The sequence below is a fragment of the Mauremys reevesii genome, linkage group 21 (genome assembly GCF_016161935.1).
Source record: "Mauremys reevesii isolate NIE-2019 linkage group 21, ASM1616193v1, whole genome shotgun sequence".
NCBI classification, from domain to species: Eukaryota; Metazoa; Chordata; order Testudines; family Geoemydidae; genus Mauremys; species Mauremys reevesii.
Window position 1 is genome coordinate 8,745,048 of NC_052643.1, and position 19,004 is coordinate 8,764,051.

The window sequence follows — 19,004 nt, forward strand, 5'->3', positions numbered from 1 at the left end:
GGGGCGACCACACCGGTATCAACCACAGCTGCTCTGGAACCCCAGGCCCTGTTACCCAGAGGCTCCTGAGTGCGGCAATCTGAGAAGCCCACAACGGGAAGATGGAGCCAGACATTCCCCGTGGGAGATTGGGGGCGGGGTCATTAGGGAATCCTGCCACTGCTGTAGCCCCACGGGATCAGGATAGGGAAGCCGGGAGTGGCATCCTATAGGGTGGGATGCACTAGCCAGAGTGGGACCCTATGCAGCATCGTATATCACGGAGGCCAAAGGCCACCATTGATCGTAGGGTTGCCGTGGCGAATAAAGCCTGCGGCTCCTGCTCCACCCAACTCAGGTGAGGAGCTGGGATTCCTGTGCATGCTGGAAAACATGGTCCTACAGTATGGAGAGCACATTCCTTCCAGGGCACTGCAACAAATCGGGCCGGGTGGCTCTGAGTCACAAATCCGTGAATTCCAGGTTGCAATGAGTCCAGCAGCAAGGACCCAGGGTCTATTTTGGAACAGGTAATGGGTAGCAGAGCTGCTGCTTGCAATGGAGCAGATGGAGTAAATCATTTGCCTGCTCCCTGTACGCCACTCTGGCTGGCTTTCAATCGGCAGCATATGCCTGGGAGACAGATGGAAGCTGCTTTCCACAATCACATCCCTCCCACGGACTAGAAATGATTCACTTCCAGCTACCCTGGAACCCTCCCCTGCAGGAGGGGCTGCAGTCACACCGGTAGCAGGCCTGGGCTAGCCAGCCCGAGCACATACCTAGGGGGTCCAGGCGGGCTGGTACTCGGGGCAGCTGGCCTTGCTCCCTGGGCTCATGCAGCGACACTCCAGTGCGAGCACGTCTACGTGAGCTGGGAATCACCCCCGCCCCCAGCTCCAAGCGTAGACGTAGTCATAGACAGGAGGCTCTCCAAGGCCAAACGATTGTCTGTACAGGGCCTAGCGCAGAGGGCCCCTGATCTCTGACTGGGATTCCTAGGCGCTATGATAATCGCTAGCAGCAGGTCCAGGGCTCACAGTCTGACTTGGGGATCGGGCAGATGATGGAGGGGACAAAGGGCCTGATTCCCCATCGCTCTGCACCTCGCACTGCCATTGACACCGGTGCAATTACAGCAGAAGGGCACCCGCTTTGCACTGGCGTTCGTGACAATACGAGGGGCAGGGCGGCAGAGGATCAGGCCGAAAGGACTCAGACCCAGGGTCCTTGCCCAGCAGTGCAGGGCTTCTGCCAGGTCCCCATCTCAGTGGCATGAAGACTGGTACTAAGTCTTGAAACAGGGACGAGAGGGCAAATTCAGAGTCTGTTTCGCTGATCCAGTGACAAACCCACAAGGCCAGGGTGGGAAAACTCCAGGGGCATAACCCCTGAGCCTGGCTGGAAAGGCAAAGGGAGAGCCCCATGCCCTAAAACCCTGAGCTCCCCATTCCTCAGTCCAGCCAAGCCTCCCCAGGGCGGACGGATATCAGCACTACTGTATCTAATCTGGCCGGGCCCACAACATAGGCGCTGTCCAGCCATACAAGGAGACCCCGACCCAGGACACGCCTCAGTCCAAGTCCACCCACCTCCCCGGGCTCACCTCGGATGTCAGCCAGGTCTTGCCCCATGCCGTCGTAGTAGATCTTGCCTCCCCGTTCGGTGGGGAAGAAGTAGGTCATGAGGGAGCTGGGAGGGGAGCAGTAGGAGTAGGAGCCCAAAGGAAGATCCTTCAGGACCTCGTGGGGCTTCCAGCAGAACTCCCGGAAGCGGGGGTGGTCCATGATCTTCCGCTCTATCTCGTGGATGGTGAGCAGGCGCTCGGAGGTGAAGATGTTGTTCTCGGCGTCCCCTCGGGCCAGGAAAATGAGTTCGATGCGCCAGTGGGCGTGCGTCTGGGTGTTGGCGCTGACGTAGGCGCTGGAGTAGTCCCAGTGCGGAGCGCCCCGGGCGAGGCGGGAGGTTTGGTTCACCGGGCTCCGCCAGGCCTCGGGCCCAGCAGGGCTGGTCCTCCCTCCTCCCACGGGAAGCGCCGCGCTGCGCTTTGGTCTGGCCCCACCGCCCAGCCGAGAGGCGTTGGGGTGGAGCTGCTGCAGCTGCTCGAAGATCAGCCTCTGCAGGGTCTCCGAGGTGAAATCGGCCAGGTCCCGGCGGTTCCGGCCCCACGAGCCGAACTGGGACCTGAGGGCCAGGGTGAGCGCATCGAAGCGCTGCGAGGACTCGTGGTTCCTGATCTCGAAGGCGTTGTAGGAGATGTCGATATCCAGGGTAGGGTAGTGGAGGAACATGACGACGGCCAGGGCGGCGGGGATGGCACAGCTCAGGAAGAGGATAACGCCGGCGCAGCACGGGTTGGTGAAGACCCAGCCAAGCACGTTCCAAAAGCCAGACACCGGCAGCACTGTCGGCAGCGGCCTGGGATTCCACTGGCATTTGCCACACAGCTGGGGACCCTCACTCCTCTTCCGGAGGCCAAAGGCAACCTCCTCCTCCTCCTCCTCGAGCCAAGCGTCTTGCAACAAGGGGTCATCCTCAGCGTCCATGTCCAGCGCCTGTAGCGAAGGGGGGACAGAAACAGGAGTGAGCAGGGCACCCGCAGGACGGAGACAGCACGGGAGGGAGCTGCGGCTGGGCCCACCATGGCGCCGCAAAGGGGCTGGGGGTGGCAGAGGAATTGTCCCAGACAGAGTCACAGCAATGACCTAGGCATGCCGGGCTCGGGGGAGGGATGGAGTCCCAGGCTCCCAGAGAGCCTCTCTATTTTGATGCCCCGGCCTAATCCTTGCTGCTCCGTGGCTGCAGCCATGCCAACCCTGCCTCCTTGCTAAGCTCCCATAGCAACCAAACGCCGGGACCCTGCCCAGCTCCATCCGCACCAGTTGCCTCAGACACAGGGATCGAAAGCGGCCTGCGGCGCTGTCCCAACTTCCGGCGCTTTGTCAGAGGGGCCCTGCGTGCCTCCAACAGCCACCGGCCGCAGACCGGAGGGAATCCTCTGGGCACGCAGCCCCCGCCTGCATTGCAGCAGCTGGGCCATTTCAGTTAGCCGGCCTCCCCTTCGTGCCCAGGAATAGTTTATGCCGTCAGATGAACACTGCCAAGGACTCCTCGCACTAAGGCTGAGAACCCAGATATTTATAGCCGTGTTACGTATCTTCCCTGACAGCGCGCACAAGCACAATTCATCCTGCTCCCTGGTATCAGTCCCCAAACCTTGCCGGCGCAGGGAGCGGGCAGCCAGGCAGGAATCTCCTGGGCAACGCGTGAAAAATGCTTCTAACTTCCAGGAGACAATTGCAACACCCTGGTCCTCAAGGGCAAAAGGGGCAGGCTGGTTTACCAGCAGTTACCCCAACACTTCGGCCTAGAACCGCCCAGCCTCGGGGCCCCCCCAACCCCTTGCCATGGGAGTCCGTCGCCAGGGTTTACTGCACAAATTTGCATCCCTTGCTAGGGAACAACTGGAAGTTACAAGCAGTCCCCATGGCTAGAGCTCTCTGGGGAGGGTGGGGCCTGCTCATGGTAGGGGCAGCGGGGAAGACAAGGACACACCCTGGAGATGGACGGACACCGCAGGGCAACGCGCGAGCAGGGGGGCTTCTCTCCATAAGGAAGCTATTAGCACAGTGGTTCTTGGCCTAACCCATCCTGGGTTAAAGAAAAGTGTGTTGGGGACCCCCCCTCTCCAGCCAGCCAGGCAGCCAGGGAACCCCGGACACAGGTCGCGACGGCCTGGCCATTCCCTTGTGGCACACGATCCTACCCAATCGGCCAGTAGCCCTGTACACTAGCCCACGCTTCACATCACTGTGGGAGAAGCTACCCTGAGTCACTGCCCCACCTCCACCCAGGGCTTTCGCGAGTCCTCCGTGGGGCGCTCCCGTCTCCCCCAACCTCTCCCCCAACCTCTCCCCCTGCCCTTCCAGCCCAGCCAACAAAGCCACCAGCAACACTGGGAATTGTCACAACACATTAAATCCCAACTCGTCAGCCCCAGACGCCGGGATTGTTCCGCCCACCTGCCGCGTCTACAGAGGGAACAGTCAGCTCGGCGGCCATGCACACGAGTGTGTTCCCAGCCTGCCTGCCTCCACCAGCCTGCAGGGAGCTGTGCCCAGCTCCCACCCTCGCCCCTCACGCTGCGCCGCTCCCCCAGGGTGCGGGAGCCGGGGACATGGCTGAGGTCCGGACAGCCACAGCGTCTCCCTTTCACCAGACTCTTAGTGCATATCTGAGGGTGCAGGGGGACTCGGGCCAAAAGGGGGGCACTGGAGTCTGCCTCACAACCTCTGCTCCATTTCCCCACCGTAAAAAGCAGCAGCTCCAGCACTATCCTCGGGGGAAGGCAGCAAAGGGGCGTCTCAGAGCATTCAGGAAGATCCTGGACGTGACAGAGGGAGTGGGGCTGGGTTCAGGATCAGCTAAGGGGTTATTCAATTTCCAGCGTGCACATTCCAGAACCGGGCAGGACACCCTTTGGGGTTGAGGCCCTGGGGAAAAGCCAAAAGCAGATTAACAACGCTGAGCAGAGGCTAGTGTTGCTCACATGATCAACGTCCACCCAGCCAGTATTTGTGTGTGGGTGCTGGAGATCTTAGGTCCAAACCCTGCTGGTGACCCATGTGGAGACAATGCTATAGACATGCAATTACATTCCTCTGACCTCCCTTCCCACTGCCCAGACACCCCACCTGGGCCCCCCATAGCCGCAGGACCCAGCCAAGGGCAGGTATAGAATTTTTTAAAAATAATCTTCGTGAGAAAGGGAGGTAAAAAGCTATAATCATTCCGCATTTATTGAGCGTCTGAGGAGAGGCGGGAAAAGCCAGTAATCCTGAACAGGAGTGCCTGTGTGTGACAAGAAAGGGAAGAGGGGACACAGAGAGAGAGAGAGAGAGAGAGAGAGATTGACACGGTAACAGTGCAGGAGGAAAAATAATCGCACCCTCTTCTTTTTTGACCAAAGCCCAGTAAGCTGCAATCTGAGGCCATGTCTACACTACAATGTTTGGTCGACTCACGTTGCAGCAGCGTGCAGCCACTGACTGTGGTCTATTGCTCGGGTGCATACACGCTTGGCTGCTTGCATCAGTGCTGTGTGTACTCACAAGGGGCTGTGTCAATGGAAAAAGCCGTGCACCATGGGTAGGTTTTCCAGCGTGCCCCATGCCGCTGGCTGGGCGCGAGCCTCGTGGGACATTTTCACAGGGCTTCTGTGAGACCCCAGCAATTCGCCCAGGGAGTTGCTAGGAACCGGAGGTCAAGTACGCACAAAGCCGCTTCTTCCATCCCATGATGCAGGGCGCTGGGGCACAGCTGCTGGAGGACTGTTAGGGTGGACACAGGTCAAGCAGCACCTGCACTTGCACCGCGTCGACAGAAGTCCTTCAGAGAGGTGGTGTTATTGCTTCACTGTAACGGGGGGCTTACGTCAGCAGGAAAGCAATTGAGGCGGGAACGCATGCACCGCGAGCTGGAGACAAATCGATTTAGGTCGACCTAACTTTGTAGTGCAGATCGGGCCTCAGGCAGGATATCAGATGTCAAGATCCCCACCCTCCCCATTGCTTCTAGCCCAACCGGGGCTGGGAAGCTGCTTATAACTGGGGAGCTACGTTGTATCCCTGTCTAGTGATACCTCCTCTTACCAGAGGTTTGGGGCCTTTATTAGCGTAAATCCAGAGTGACTCCACTAACACCAATGGAGTTCCTGCTCCGGGATGACACACCCCAGTGTAAATGAGATCGGAGTCTGGCCCCTGGGAGGGATCGGAAGGGAGTTGCCTCCAGAAGGTGGATTGGAAGGGAGGGGAAAGGGCAGGAGAAATAGGAGGGGGGTGAGATCTTCAGGGCCTAGCCTCTGCACCTAGGGAAAAGGAAGGACCTGGAGGAGGGCCTGGTTGACAACAGAACAATTCCTGCTCCTCTCTGCAGGTGGAGGGGCCAGCCCTCGGGAGCATTTTCCCCTCGCTCAGCTCTGCACCTCCTCCCCTGCTCTGAACTCCCTTCAAAGGAGACTTCACCACAGGTGCGGGTGCAGAGCCAGATGCAGCCCAGCCTCACCCCTGGGACTCGGCTCTCACACAGCCCCTCATCGGTTCACGCCTGGGTCGAGATGAAAGCTGATCTAACCCCCGGCACGGCACCGAAGGAGACGGGCAGCATGACTCCAAGAGCAGAGAGCTCTGAGAGCTGCATTTCTTCTGCTCATTACCGCTCAGGAGCAAGCTCGCCTTCCCTCTGCTGGCTGCTGTGTTGTCTAGGGACTGCCAGTGCTCAGATAAGGCCACGTTCCCTTTCCTTTAGCATCAGCATCAAGCCAGCGGGCCCTGATCTCACAGCCCTAGTCAAAGCTGGCTCCTGTGGGGATTCTGCCCGCATCGGGATCGCGGGATCAGAGGACAAGGCCAGCTCAGGCTGCCGACACCGTGCAGAGATAGGGCTCGCCCGGCGCTCCCTCACCAGCCATGGATCACGCGCCATGCAAGCAGTCACTCGCCAGCCAAAGAGAACCGCTTGCTGGCTGCAGTTACGCTGCTGCCGAGGCGCACACGTGTCTCCTAAAGAGCCGGCACGAGTGGGATGGCAGCTCTGGGACCTAGGTGGCACCGGGCAGCTTGCCACGTGTGGGAGGGAAGGATGAAGAGGCACCAGCCAAACATGCCCAGGAGGGCCGGCTCCAGACACCAGCAGAGCAAGCAGGTGCTTGGGGTGGCCAACGGAGAGGGGTGGCACATCCGGCTCTTCGGCGGCAATTCCATGGCGGGTCCCTCAGTCCCTCTCCCCGAGGGAAGGACCTGCCGCCGAATTGCTGCCGAAGGATGAAGCGGCGGGGTAGAGCTGCCGGCAAAGTGCCACCAATCGCAGCTTCACCCGCCGCTTGGGGCAGCACAAACGCTGGAGCCGGCCCTGATGCCCAGACTAGGCACCGACACAGCGCACTCCTCGCGGAACGAAAACGGCAGGGTTGGGAGTCCCTGAGGGATTCTCTCTGCCACGGCTGGCATCAGCAGGGATCTTCTTGGGAGGGCTGCACTAGAGAAGGAACTAATGGGTGGCGTTGGGACCTCGATCAGATTTGGGCTTGGGTTAGAGGCCAAACCAGGGCTAGGGTTAGGTTAGGCTTCAATGGCAGGGGATCTCCTGGGCTGTCATCCCCCTTCCAACTTTGGAACAATCCTGGACCCCAAAGAGTGGCTGAACCCCCTGAAACAAGGGGATTTGAGGCTCTGATTTGAGGACCCCCCTGCAGGCTCAGCTCCAGCTTGTCCTGTAAGATGAGGGAGGGGAGGGGAACGAGGAGACACATGGAAAAACAAATTGAATCCAAAAGCATGGCAGAAATGCAGACGCCAGACATCTGGCGTGCTCCCCGAGTTGCACGCTCCACTCTTGACAACGTAGCTACGGCTTCCCTGCGCAGCTGGCTCGGCCTCGTTAGACTGCACGCTTTTTCAGGCAGGGACCAGTCCCCTCCGCAATGGCACAGCCCAGATCCTTGCTTCCAGGCTGCATGTGGGAGTGGAGCGCTCCTGTGCCCTTCCCCAAGTTACACCATCCTGATTCTCCAGTGGCTTTTACACCAGGAATGTCCGAGTACAGGGAGAGGCTCAGGAAGAATCAGAGTCGGGGGCCTTGTAGCCACACACCCATCCCCTCTTCTGCGGGGGGCAGGGGAATACCTGAAAACTAAACAGTCCTGCCACTGCCGCTTGGCACCAGGACACAAGGGATCACAGCTGCTGCCTGCAGAAACAGGCACAAGCCCTCGTAAAGCAAACGCTAGTTCAATCTGCAGAGGAGGAAAATGCTTTTGTTCCCCTGGCACAGCCACCCCATCTGCAGGCCTGGATCCGCCTGCGAGCACGCCCTGCCCCACACCAGATGACCCCTGGGTGAAAAATCTGGTTTTCAAGCAGCTGCTAATCTGCTCAGCTGTTCTGCCATGACTCGCTCTTCCCGCAGCCCACCCGGCACAGTACTCCTCTGCGGCTGCCGCTGACTGCACTCCCACGCAAATGCACACTGCGTGGGCAGCGCTCTGGCTTTCAGATCGCCTCTCCCACCACTGATGCCCATTCCGGGCGGCAGCCAGGAACCAGGAAAGGCAGCATGGAAAGGGACACCTCTGGCAAAGGGACGCAGGCAGAAGGGCTGACACAGAACGCAGTGTTAGATGCTGTTGCTGAGTGGGGTCTCTTTGCACCTGTGATCTGAGCAACATGACGGCCATTCTAGTCAACCCCTGCCACCTGCACTGACTTTATCCAGACCCCCCACTGGAGAGCACGCAGGGTCCATTTCTGCTAGCCCTCTGCTCACAGAGCCACCCTGCGGGACCGCACCATGGCAGAACCCCCTCACAAGTGCCAAGCCGATGCAAGTCACTGGTAGAGGGGTCTAGCGCCCACTTAGACCCAGCAAAGCCACGCAGTGGAGAGTCGAGCTCTGTGCCTAACCCACTGGTTCCAGCAGCGGCAGCTTCCCTGCGCATCCCACCAGCAACCCGGGAAATCACTGGGTGGAGATCTCGCTTTGCTTCTGCTGAGCGGGGACTGTGCATCACACCCACCCCAATCTCGCCCAGACATGTGCTCCTCTGAGGTGCCTTCCTCCTTCAGCCAGCTAAGTGCCACTTGAGGACGGCAAGAGAGGGAGAAAGACGCAGGTCGCAGCTGAGCTGGGAGTGACCGTGCAGAAAACTATCCGCCCCAGGGAGCGTGTGGGGCGGGGACAAGTCCCTAATCAAGCAAATAAAAAGCCTTTGTGGTTCCTCCGCATCCAGCCCTATGGAGCAGAGCCAGCCACGATTCAGTTCCATTCATCCTCCTGGGATGCCTGCCCAGGCTGCCAACAGCAGGGAGCTCAGCCGGCCGCCTAGGCGGGGCTGGGACAGGCACATGGGCCTGAAAGGACAAGAGCCTGAGCGGATGTAAAAGGGCCCAGCTCTCCTGAAGATGGTGGAGTCAATAATGCAAACGGGCACCAGCTGAGGATCCGGGCCTGCACCTCAGCCGCCAGCACAAGCAGCTGGGGGGGGGGTGTTCTGGGGTTGTGCAATGCACTGCACAGGGGGGTCCCGGTTCATGACTGGGGCTCCTAGGCATTGGGGTAATGCTAATGTCAATGGGGGGGACGGGGGGAATCATGGCTACTGCTTGGTCTTGATCTCCAGTTTTGCAGACAAATGGGCACCACGACAGGAGAAGCCAAGACCCCACCATTGTGCTGGGCCCCATTCCCCCATCTCGCCCCCGGGGCTCATCACCTGCACCTGGGCAGAGTGGGCCGCATCAAATGCTACCAGCGGGGTCTCACGCCCCTGCAGCATGGGCGTACGTGACGGCACAAGGGGCAAGGCCAGGCAGAACCAGGCCCACGGGTCCCTGGGGACCCGAATCCACTCGGATTGTAAAATCCAAACCTTACCGTTCTACCTGGGAGCAAGTCAACCTGGCGTCGTGTTGCCATTTACCAGGCTGGCTAATGGGTTAGTCAGTCCTTTAAGGGGCTGCAGACCAGGAAAGCACCAAGCTCTGAGTCACCCAACTCCCAGCATCCAAGAGGAGGCTGGGCCACATGGGTAAAACTCTTGCTGATTCCAGTCAGTGGAGTGGGCAGAACCTGACCCTTCAGCTTGTGCCCTGCAAGCACTTTCCTCAAGTCACACCCAGGCCCAGCAAAACCTCCATGACAAAGGATGATTTCGATTTAGCAAACGCTGGGATACAAAGCAAGTCATCCCCCAGTCAGGGAGAGGCAGTGACAGACAAGGAAGCTAATTATACCTGACCTGACTAATTAATGCCGACTTTCCGATTAGAAAATCCTTGCTAGTGTTCCATTTCAATTACTCGGTTGCTCCTTTTACAGGAAAAGGGGAAACTGTGAGCACCAGCGAGACAAAAAGAAACGGAGACAGAGAAAAAGGCTACAAGTGGGAGGGAAAGACGAGTTCTGTAATATGCGAGCTCCCGATCGACAAAATAATTAAACCTCACATTCCCGGCTCCCCCTGGGCAAAGCTTCCAGAGCCCAGCTAACCGTTCGGAGGCTGAATTTGGATTCCTGAAACTTCACAGAGTTGCTACAGGAGGCAGCTTTCAGCCTCTTCGTCATCTAAATAAAGTCTCTACGGGGGGGCTTTGTGCCGTCTCACACAGCTTGCAAAATCATTCGATCAGGTGCCAGCTCAGAGGAGCAGCCACATCGCCGGGCGGAACAGCCAGCACAACCCTGCGTTGATGAGGTCCAGGGTTTCCTCTGGGCTCCACGTCCCCACGCCAGCACGACCATGGCTTGGTTAATTCCTGAAGCCTCACAATGCCCTGGGAAGTAGGTCAGTGTCACCCCATTTCATCCCTGGGCAAAAGGAGACACACAGAGGGGAAGGCCACATTTTGTGAGCGTCCCTAACAGGAGACACCAAGCACTGGTTTTCCAGAAATGCTGAGACCCCCCTGGCATTGTGGGGCTCACCACGGGCGCCAGCTGGGACATGGCCTGTTGTTAACGGGGATACTCACATGCTGAAAGTCAGGCATGTGCTTAAGTAGCTTGCTGAATCCAGGCCCAGGCCTCCTGTCTTGAAGCCCTGGGCTGGTGCCACCCATCCATCCTTCCCCCGGATGTTGCAAGCCATGCAGATGCTCTCCTCGTACCGTACATAGGCGCTGACTTTTGGTTTTGCTGGGGGGTGCCCCACATCAGCTCCGCCCCCTCCCCTGATAGCCCCTCCCCGAGTGCCTCCTGCCCACCACTCATTCCTCTCTGCCCCTCCTGCCTTAAGGGCAGCGGGGGGAGAAGGGCAGAGGGGGCATCCCCACTCAACAGCTGATGGGGGCGCTGGGCCAGCCGCTGACCAGCTGATTGGCAGCCAGCCCCAGGGTGCTGAGCAGCTCCCACTTTGGTACTGAACTGTGCAGATCAGCGACAAGGCGTTAATCAATTGTCTTGCTTGGCTCTTTGCATTTCCCTTTCCGTTCGCTCCAGATCCTTTGGAAAGATGCACACAGGCCCCCAGGCACTTTACAGATCAGAACGACAGCAAGAGGCCCCAGCAGCACGCTGGTGTCGGAACGGCCGGGCGATGGTGCGGACACGGGTTCGCTGGAGAGAAGTCAGAGGAAATGAATTCCACTGGATTTTGCTTTTTCTCTTAAAGGGGCCATCCTCTGCCATCTGAAGACCCCGGAGAGGGACGGGATCAAGCACACACACACTAATTAAGGCCTTCTCTTTCAAACCAATGACCGTCTCGGTCTCCCCTTTGCCCTCGCTTTCGTTTCCAGCCTGCCTGGTGCGCTGCATGGAAAGTTTTCAGCCTGGTTAACATCAGCGCAGCTAGAGATGGAAGAGGCCAGTTCGATCGAAGGTCTTGTCTCCACCAGGCAAAAAGCCTGGCTAGAGCATTTGTAGTTTGCAACACCTGTGATACCCTTGGTAGCCACATACAACTGCCATCCCAGCTGTCTTACAAGTGGTGACTGGACCTATTTGAAATTACACACAAAAATCCTGCACTAAAAGGACCATATGGCTGCCAAGTCAAACCCTCAGAAGTTAGGAAATGCCAGAATTAAGGTTGCTTGTGTAACCTTAATTCAGCCCCTTTGTGCGTACGCTTTGATACAGTCTTTAATGCCATGTATCACATATTTTCTACAAGTTCTCTCCCTCAGTCGGTGTCCTGGATGGATGGTGCTCAGCGATTCAATATTGTGCCGTAAATAAGGCCTGGGACCGCACAGTGGAAGAGCACACTAGTCAAACATTGCTCTGAGGACAGAACTGTTCGTGTCCTCCCAGACTTTCCTTTGGAGCTCAGAGCTGTAACAGCCGAGAGCTTCGCAAACATGAATGGAGTTGTTTTCACAGCGCCCCTCTGAGGTGACGGGTGGCATTATCCTCATTTTACCAATGGGGAACTGAGACCCAGATTAAGGTCAAAAGGATCCACTAATTTGGGGTGGCTAATCTGAGACACTTAGGACCTGATTTTTTCAGAGTACTTAGCGTGACATTTTGGGGTACGTCTGTGCCAATGAACCTGAAGCAAGTGTGGCCTGGGGCAGCCCAGAGCTGCGATTGCAGCGAAAGTCCTGCTCAGCCCCGGGCTGGAACAAGCCCAGCGCAGATGGAATCTTCAGGACAAATCTAAGAAATCTGCACTGAGCATGTGAGAAGTGGGATTTCCTCCCCCCCACACACACATTTTATAACAGCCAAATGTGGGTGGATTTTCACAGGGACAGCAAAAGACACACGCATGACACAAAGCACCCGCCTACCAAGTGTCAAGTCGCTGCTCCAAAGCGTGAAGGTGTGAGAGCTCTTCAAAGAAAGAGTCACCAGCATTTTTTTTTTTTTTTTTAAAAACATGGGGAAAACGATGCATTTTTTCCCCTCATTCTCAAGAGCAGCTGAACCATTTGGGCAGAAATTAAAAACAAACCAAAAAAATAACGATCAGCCTGAGGCAGACGCTCGGCATGGAAAATTTCAGCCCAAGTGATTAAAATCTGGCAAAGTTATAAAAAACCAAACCCAGGGTCTTATCATGGGAAGTGTCAGACAACCTTAGCAGGCAGTGCTATCAGCCCCACCTAGAATATCCTGTCCTGCTCCAGCGGATCGTTCACTGGACTACGAGTCAGGAGATTTGGCTTCTGTTCCCCACTCAGCCACTGATCTGCTGTGTGACCCTTGGGCCAGTCATTTCACCTCTCCTTGCTGGTCTTGTCTATTTCTGCATCTGTACAGCACCTAGCACCAGGGGGGTCCTGATCCCCATCGAAGCCTCTGGGCACTACCACAGCACAGAGAATAAAATCGAGGGCAGAGTATAATCCCATCCCCTAGAGAGCATTTTACATCTTAAATGACACTTGATCTTAGGAAATCAGATGGAGGTTGGCTAAGAAAATTAATCGTGTCTCTCTCTGGGCTATTGCAACTAATTATTGGGGGGTGCTGAAACAATACACCTTGGTTTTAATCATACAAAACCCCTTCTGCCATGTTTGCTACTGGAGTTATTTATGTATTGCTTAATGCTAAAGCCTCACTGCAACTCAGGCTTGTGGCACATGGCGTAAGTCTACACTGCGAGCCTCCCAGCTTAGGTAGAGTTAGTGGGGCTTGCGCTAGGGCATGAAAACCAGCTGCACGGACCCTGTGGCACTGGCAGCGGCCCTGGCTAACCGCACAAGTTCCGATCTGGGGGTTATGCTGGGGCCAAGCTATTTTTATCTCGCTGACACAAGCCCCGCTAGCCCAAGGCTGCCAACCCAGGCTCAGAGGCTCGCTCCCAGCAATAGTGTCGACACCCTTACAGGCTTCCACCGGGCAGCACCGAGCAAACGGAGCCACCGAGGTGCTTCGGAAGCAACAAGGTTGGTTAAGAAGTTGCTGGGATTGTGTCTGAGCCAGAGCCCCTCGCTGGCGCTCAGCAAAACGCTCAGCCATGTGCACGTGGGGCCTGCGAGAACAAGCTCGTTAAGGGGGGTGGATTTCAGTGCTCCGGCTTCTACCCCCCACGTTCCTGCATTTAGAGCCGCACCTTGGTACATCACTGAAGAAACATCTGCTGCATGAAAGCCGGGCACGATTACAGCCAGGAAGGAATCTCACACACCAAGATCCTCAGTTGATTCCCAAGTCCCCACAGCTCCCCCTCCACAAGGCCGTGTACTGTTGTCAGCCCCTCTGGTCCATTTATTATTCCAGCCCATGCCGGCCGGCTCCCCCGTTTACGTCACCGTGGGCAGCAATGCCGTTCTTTGCTCAGCTGCCTCCCCGGGCATGCTTCTAAGCTCTGGCCTAGCTCCCTGGCACCAGCTTCGCACAGGGCTGGCAAGGGAGTACTGACAAGGGGGAGGATGGCTGGGTATTGGCCTGGGCATTGGCCTCTGCAGCTCCCCTGCAATAGCATGCTCTTTAGTGCATGGTGACGCTGATGAGTGTGTCCTGATTAACCCCCACATTCGCCTTTTGAGAGTCTCCCCACAACCTGACAGCCGGGAGAGCAGCCTCCCACCCCCTCACCAATATGCCAACCACTTGCCTACCAACACGAGGGGTAAAGGGGAAAAATCTGTGGGCCTGATCATTCCGCGTAGGCCACTGCTTTGCACTGGGTCACCAGAATAATCACCTAGCTCAACCGGCCCCGGTAGAATCACACCGGTGTCGGGGACTGAGACACAAACTAGGGGCCCTTTCACCACTTGACCACCCTACTGCAGGCATAGCAGGAGAATGTGGATGTGCCTGGAGAAGAGGGGGCCTGGCCACGATACCCCTCCGCCAAACCTGGGCTGTGTTTTCACCGTTTTCCTTTTCACGCTGTAACACAGTGCTGGAGTAACAGCCACAGTGTCGCCGACCCTCCTGGTTTTATGGTGAGGCTGGCCATATTTGGGGCTTTTCTTAAAGCCCCAGCTCCTGGAGTCATGTGAACATGTGAGACTCTCAGCTTTCTTTTACATTTCATGGATACAGAGAAAAAGCTGGGAAAATGTGACTGCTAAAAAGCTCAGAAACCAAAGGGCAAGAAGAAAGTGACCCTAATATTTGTTACTGGCTGAAAAAAATCATGATTAAAAAAAATATCACATGATTTGGTGGGGCTCCTGCTGTTTGGATGCAAAGGAGAGCAGCCAGGTCAACGGAAGACTTCTTTTGTAAACATCGCCACATCTGCACCAAGGCTTAGGTCAGCTTAACTACGGCACACAGGAGTGTAGACTCACAGCACAGGTGTAATTCAAGGCTCGCACTGGAACCGCTTACCCTGGTGCGACATATTTACACGCCCATCTAGCTACACTGGTACAACAACCCCCAGTACAGGCCTGTCCTCAGACTTCAGCCATTGCCTCAGCGGAGCAGCGACCCAGCCTCACACACAAATCAACGGTTTCTTCTCTCCATTTGTTTTCTGTTTGAGGCAGCTCTGCCAGTTCCACGCGCCCCCTCTGCTTCCCAGGCGTGGAACGACAGTAACTTGTGGCGGGAGGTGCGTACGAGCCCCACACATCAGCCATCCCTCATTCCAGGCACAATTTAACCTCCATTCCGCATGGACAAGAAGGTCTCACTTTTATTGCTCTCATTTACTGACACCAGAAATGCCAGACTCCAGCCATCGAGGTTAGAGGGGACGTTATCGGTGCTAGAAAATTGATCCCAATGGCATTTTAACAGCACTCAGCTCTTCTATGGCATTTTCCATCCCTAGAGCTCAAAGTTCTTTGCAAAAGGGTGTAAGTGTTGGCGTAGCCATTTTACAGATGAGAAAATGGAGGCACAAAGAGGGGGCAGTGAGCTGTTCAAATCTCATAAGGCGAGTGCGTCTGTGGTATTTATCCGCCCCCATAACCATAGCATCCTGAGCCCCCCCTCAGTCTTCAATGTAGTTGTCCTCACTGTACTCCGAGAAGTAGAGAAATGCTACTACCTGAGGCACTAAGTGGTTGAGCTGCTTGCCCAAGGTCACACAGGAAGTCTGTGGCAGAACAGGAACTGACTGCAGTTCTCCCAAGTCCTAATCCCTGGCCCATCCTGCCTCTCAACTGCCCCAATCATTCTCCTGTGTCCCTGTGTACCCCACTACTCAATGCATGTCTGTGATATCACCTTCTCCTGGCTGGTCCATGGAGGATAAGAGTCTCCTACACCTACCAGGCGATGGAGTTATCCCTTGAACTCAAGTGAAGGAGACTCATGCTTTTAGTGCTGAATTCATTCCTGGGTTCGTTCCCCAGTGACCCCTTTTCATGACAAATCACTACAGCTGCTTTGGGGGTCACTGGGACAAAGCCTGCCCTCAGTGAAATCAACGGGAACGCTCCCTTTGGACCCAGGAGGGTTCACATCATCCTACACTGAGGTCCTGGCAGCCTGCAGGGCAGGGTCTAAGTAGGCTCACATATCCCCTGCTGGGCTGCCCTCCCCCTTAGAAATGTATTCAGCCAGCTGCTCCCCTCACATGGAAACCTGACACTTCCAGAATTAGATCAATTAGCACTAATTTCTCATCTTCCCAGGATCAGGGAGAAATCTGGAAGCAGAGGCGTAAAACCCAGAGACTGGAGCGCCTCCGCCACCACAGCTCTGGCCAAGCGTGGGAGGGAAGCAGCATCATGACTCACCGAAAACTTCCCCAGGGATGGGGCAGGGTGGGGGGGGAAAGAGGGTGCTTTGGTGCTTAAACAGCACATCTGCAGCTGCCCGGCCAGGACGAGGGCTTAGAGCTCTGACCAACTGTGCCAGCCACACAGAAACTCACACGGCTCAATGGGCACAGCCCTACAGACCGTTCGCACGGGGTGCAGGAGGGGACAGACGGTAGAATGAGGAAACATGCTTTAGTGGCGCCTTGATCTCACTTAGAGCCCAAGATCCTTCCAATGCAAACAGGGGCCACTGCAAAGAGATATTCCCCAGCATTTGCCTGGCTAGCACCTGAGAGAGGGGCATGCTGCAGGGTGGGGCTGCAGCACTGTCGAGGGTGCTCCATAGAGTGTGGGAGTTGCTGGCAAAGAGGGCTAGGAAGGCAGATGAAGAAACAGGATTATGCTCCCCCTCCTATACCCCCCACACACACCCCTGACACCCACTAACTGTTGCTGATAAGTCTGTGCTGATTCCCATTAGCATCAAGTCACATGCTTTCCCCTCCATTCCGTTAGGGGTGCTGCGTGGAAGGGAAAAATCATCCTGCAGGGAGCCCAGCTTCTGCAAGAACCACGTTGATCACAGGCCAGGCTGTGGTGGCAAAATGCCCCTACCCAGATGGGATGGGCCTTGGCCGACCTGAGATCAGCATGGATCTCCCTGCCAGGCCAGTTCTGCAGGGGACAAATAACTTCCCAGCCTCCCTTTCTCCCCTACCAAACACACACACACACACAAGCTTCCCAAGTCCAGCCACATGGAGTTTTCCCCTAGCCCCTACGCAGTGCAATGACCCAGCGCAAGAGAAATAAACAGAATATACCACATGGTACCCGAGGGGATCTGCCCATAGGATGCATCCCACACCCCCCCTCACAGAGCCCTTCATAGGCTGAGATGCTGCTTCCCCTTCTTATTTAAGGCCAAAGGCAAATGCTGCAGTTCTCCAGGGGATGGCCTCGTGGCTAAGGCAGAGGAATGAGAGTCAAGGCAGACCTGTGTTCTCTTCCCGACTCCGCCACAGGTTCTCTCGCAAGGCCTTGGACAAGTCATTTAAGTGAATGTGCTGCAACTTCCACCATCTGTCAAGTCTGACACACTTGTGGCTGTTTAAATTCTATCCCTTCAGGGCCGACTCCCAGCTGGTGTTGGCCCAAGGAGGCAAAGAGAACTGGCTGGCTGTGCAAGGTGCAGACATGGACAACCTGAGCTCCCCCAATTCCGACTGGAGCCAATGGGTGCTGGGGATGTCAGGCCCCTCGGGAAGTCAGGCCCTCGGCTTGCCTCAGCAGAATCACCGGAGCCACCCCCCAGCTGGGACAGAGCAGTAGAATGGATGGAGGCAGCATTGGTGGGCCTCACCAAGAGGACACTGAATTTGATGGGATATATGGGGCCAAACTCATCCTGCTGGAACTCTATTGACTTCTCTGGAGTTGTGGCAGGGGTGAATTTGTGCCAAAGATTTTAGGTCAGTAGGGACGTCTTAACCCAGCGAGTTCTGAATCACAGGAGACAAAACAAAGAGGCTTTTCCCAACGGAAAGGTCATCCCAGGCTTACCATCTGTGCTACGCCAAGCCTCGTTCCCAGTTATTGGGATCTAACCATCGCTTCACTGCACCAGTGACATGGCGAACTGCTCTGCGAACTGTCCAGAGTAACTACACAGCGACTTTCACAGAGGAATTTGCTCCGTGTAGCAGCAGCAGATTTACAAGACGGCAGCTTCTTCTCTACAGATTAAGCAGTTCCGTCGGGAATAAAACATTTACCTGCCGATGTATCGTGCTCCTGAATGGTGCTTTATTGCTGCGTATGATGCTGCAGAATCTTTATTGCGCTCTGTGCCCGGGTGTATAGACACTAGTGACCAAAGAGAAAGAGCAACATCTAAGACCACAGCCTCTCTCCAAGCAACACGCATGACCCACTAGAGCTGAAATGTGGGGGTTGGTAATTAGGGCTGGGGGTGGCTGATCTCAGAACTTTGAATTCATTTGACTGTGTAAAAATGATGGATGTCAACATGCATTGCAGGCGCCAAAGGCACTTCAGTGGAGGGAGAACTCCCAGAAATAGCTATTTAAATGCCTGCATGGATCCCCATACAAGTCTGAAACTAGCTAGAGTACAAGCCACTGCAAAAAAGCCTAGTGGGTCCGGAGACACAAGCATCTCTCTCCCCCACAGGCCCAGTACCAGGGTGTTCTGAGCCTGCAGCAATTGGCAGCAAGCACCAGAGAGAGCAGCGTTCTACCTGCTTTAAGCAATGGCACAAGCGCTACAGAAAAATGGATTTGGCTTTCGAAACAAGCTTCAGCCTGGGTTGTCCAGATTCTCAGACCCCAGCTGAAATGGAGTCCACTGTTTCAGTGAGTCCCTTTCATGCTCTTGTGGGCCCGTCTCCGCCTTTTCATTTCAACTCAGCCAGAAGAATTGGCTTGGAGATTAAACTCTGCTGCATGAATCCTTAGTGGGAGAGCGAGTGCGGGGAGAGGAGCGGGGGAAGGAGGAGGAGGAGGTTTCAAGAAAACCTGTTTGGGTTGGTTTTGATTTACAAGCAGGAGGGAGGCTTGCGCTTCACTTCACGCCTTTTAAACCTTCCCACGGGCTAGGGTTCAACGGCAAGTCTGCAGCTCCCTCTTCCCAGGGAGCTTGTTTAAATAAAGAGACCCGAACGCCCTTCCTTTGATTCGGGGAGGTGAGGGCTGCACATGTGGCTGTCCCCTGAGCAAGGAGGAGAATCAGGATTTGTCAAACTGTCTCTAAACCAGCACTAAGAAGCAGATCACTCACCACGCCAGGTTACGACAGACAAGGACCAACCAGCCAACACATAGC

The 19,004-nt window shown here is 56.0% G+C and overlaps 1 protein-coding gene across 5 annotated transcripts in view; it reads right to left on the minus strand.

The window, feature by feature from the left end:
• DISP3 (dispatched RND transporter family member 3) overlaps positions 1–19,004 on the minus strand; it is a 61,101-nt gene that overhangs the window by 29,970 nt on the left and 12,127 nt on the right. For 4 of the 5 annotated variants that reach the window (XR_005590463.1, XM_039509452.1, XM_039509449.1 and 1 more), the window contains exon 2: positions 1,586–2,534. Coding sequence is in view for 4 of the 5 variants with exons in the window: in XM_039509452.1 (XP_039365386.1) it covers positions 1,586–2,534 (949 nt within the window). In the remaining variant the exon portion in view is untranslated. Of the gene's footprint in view, positions 1–1,585; positions 2,535–17,935; positions 18,027–19,004 lie in introns of all 5 variants that reach the window. The other variant, XM_039509451.1, reaches the window with a different exon arrangement.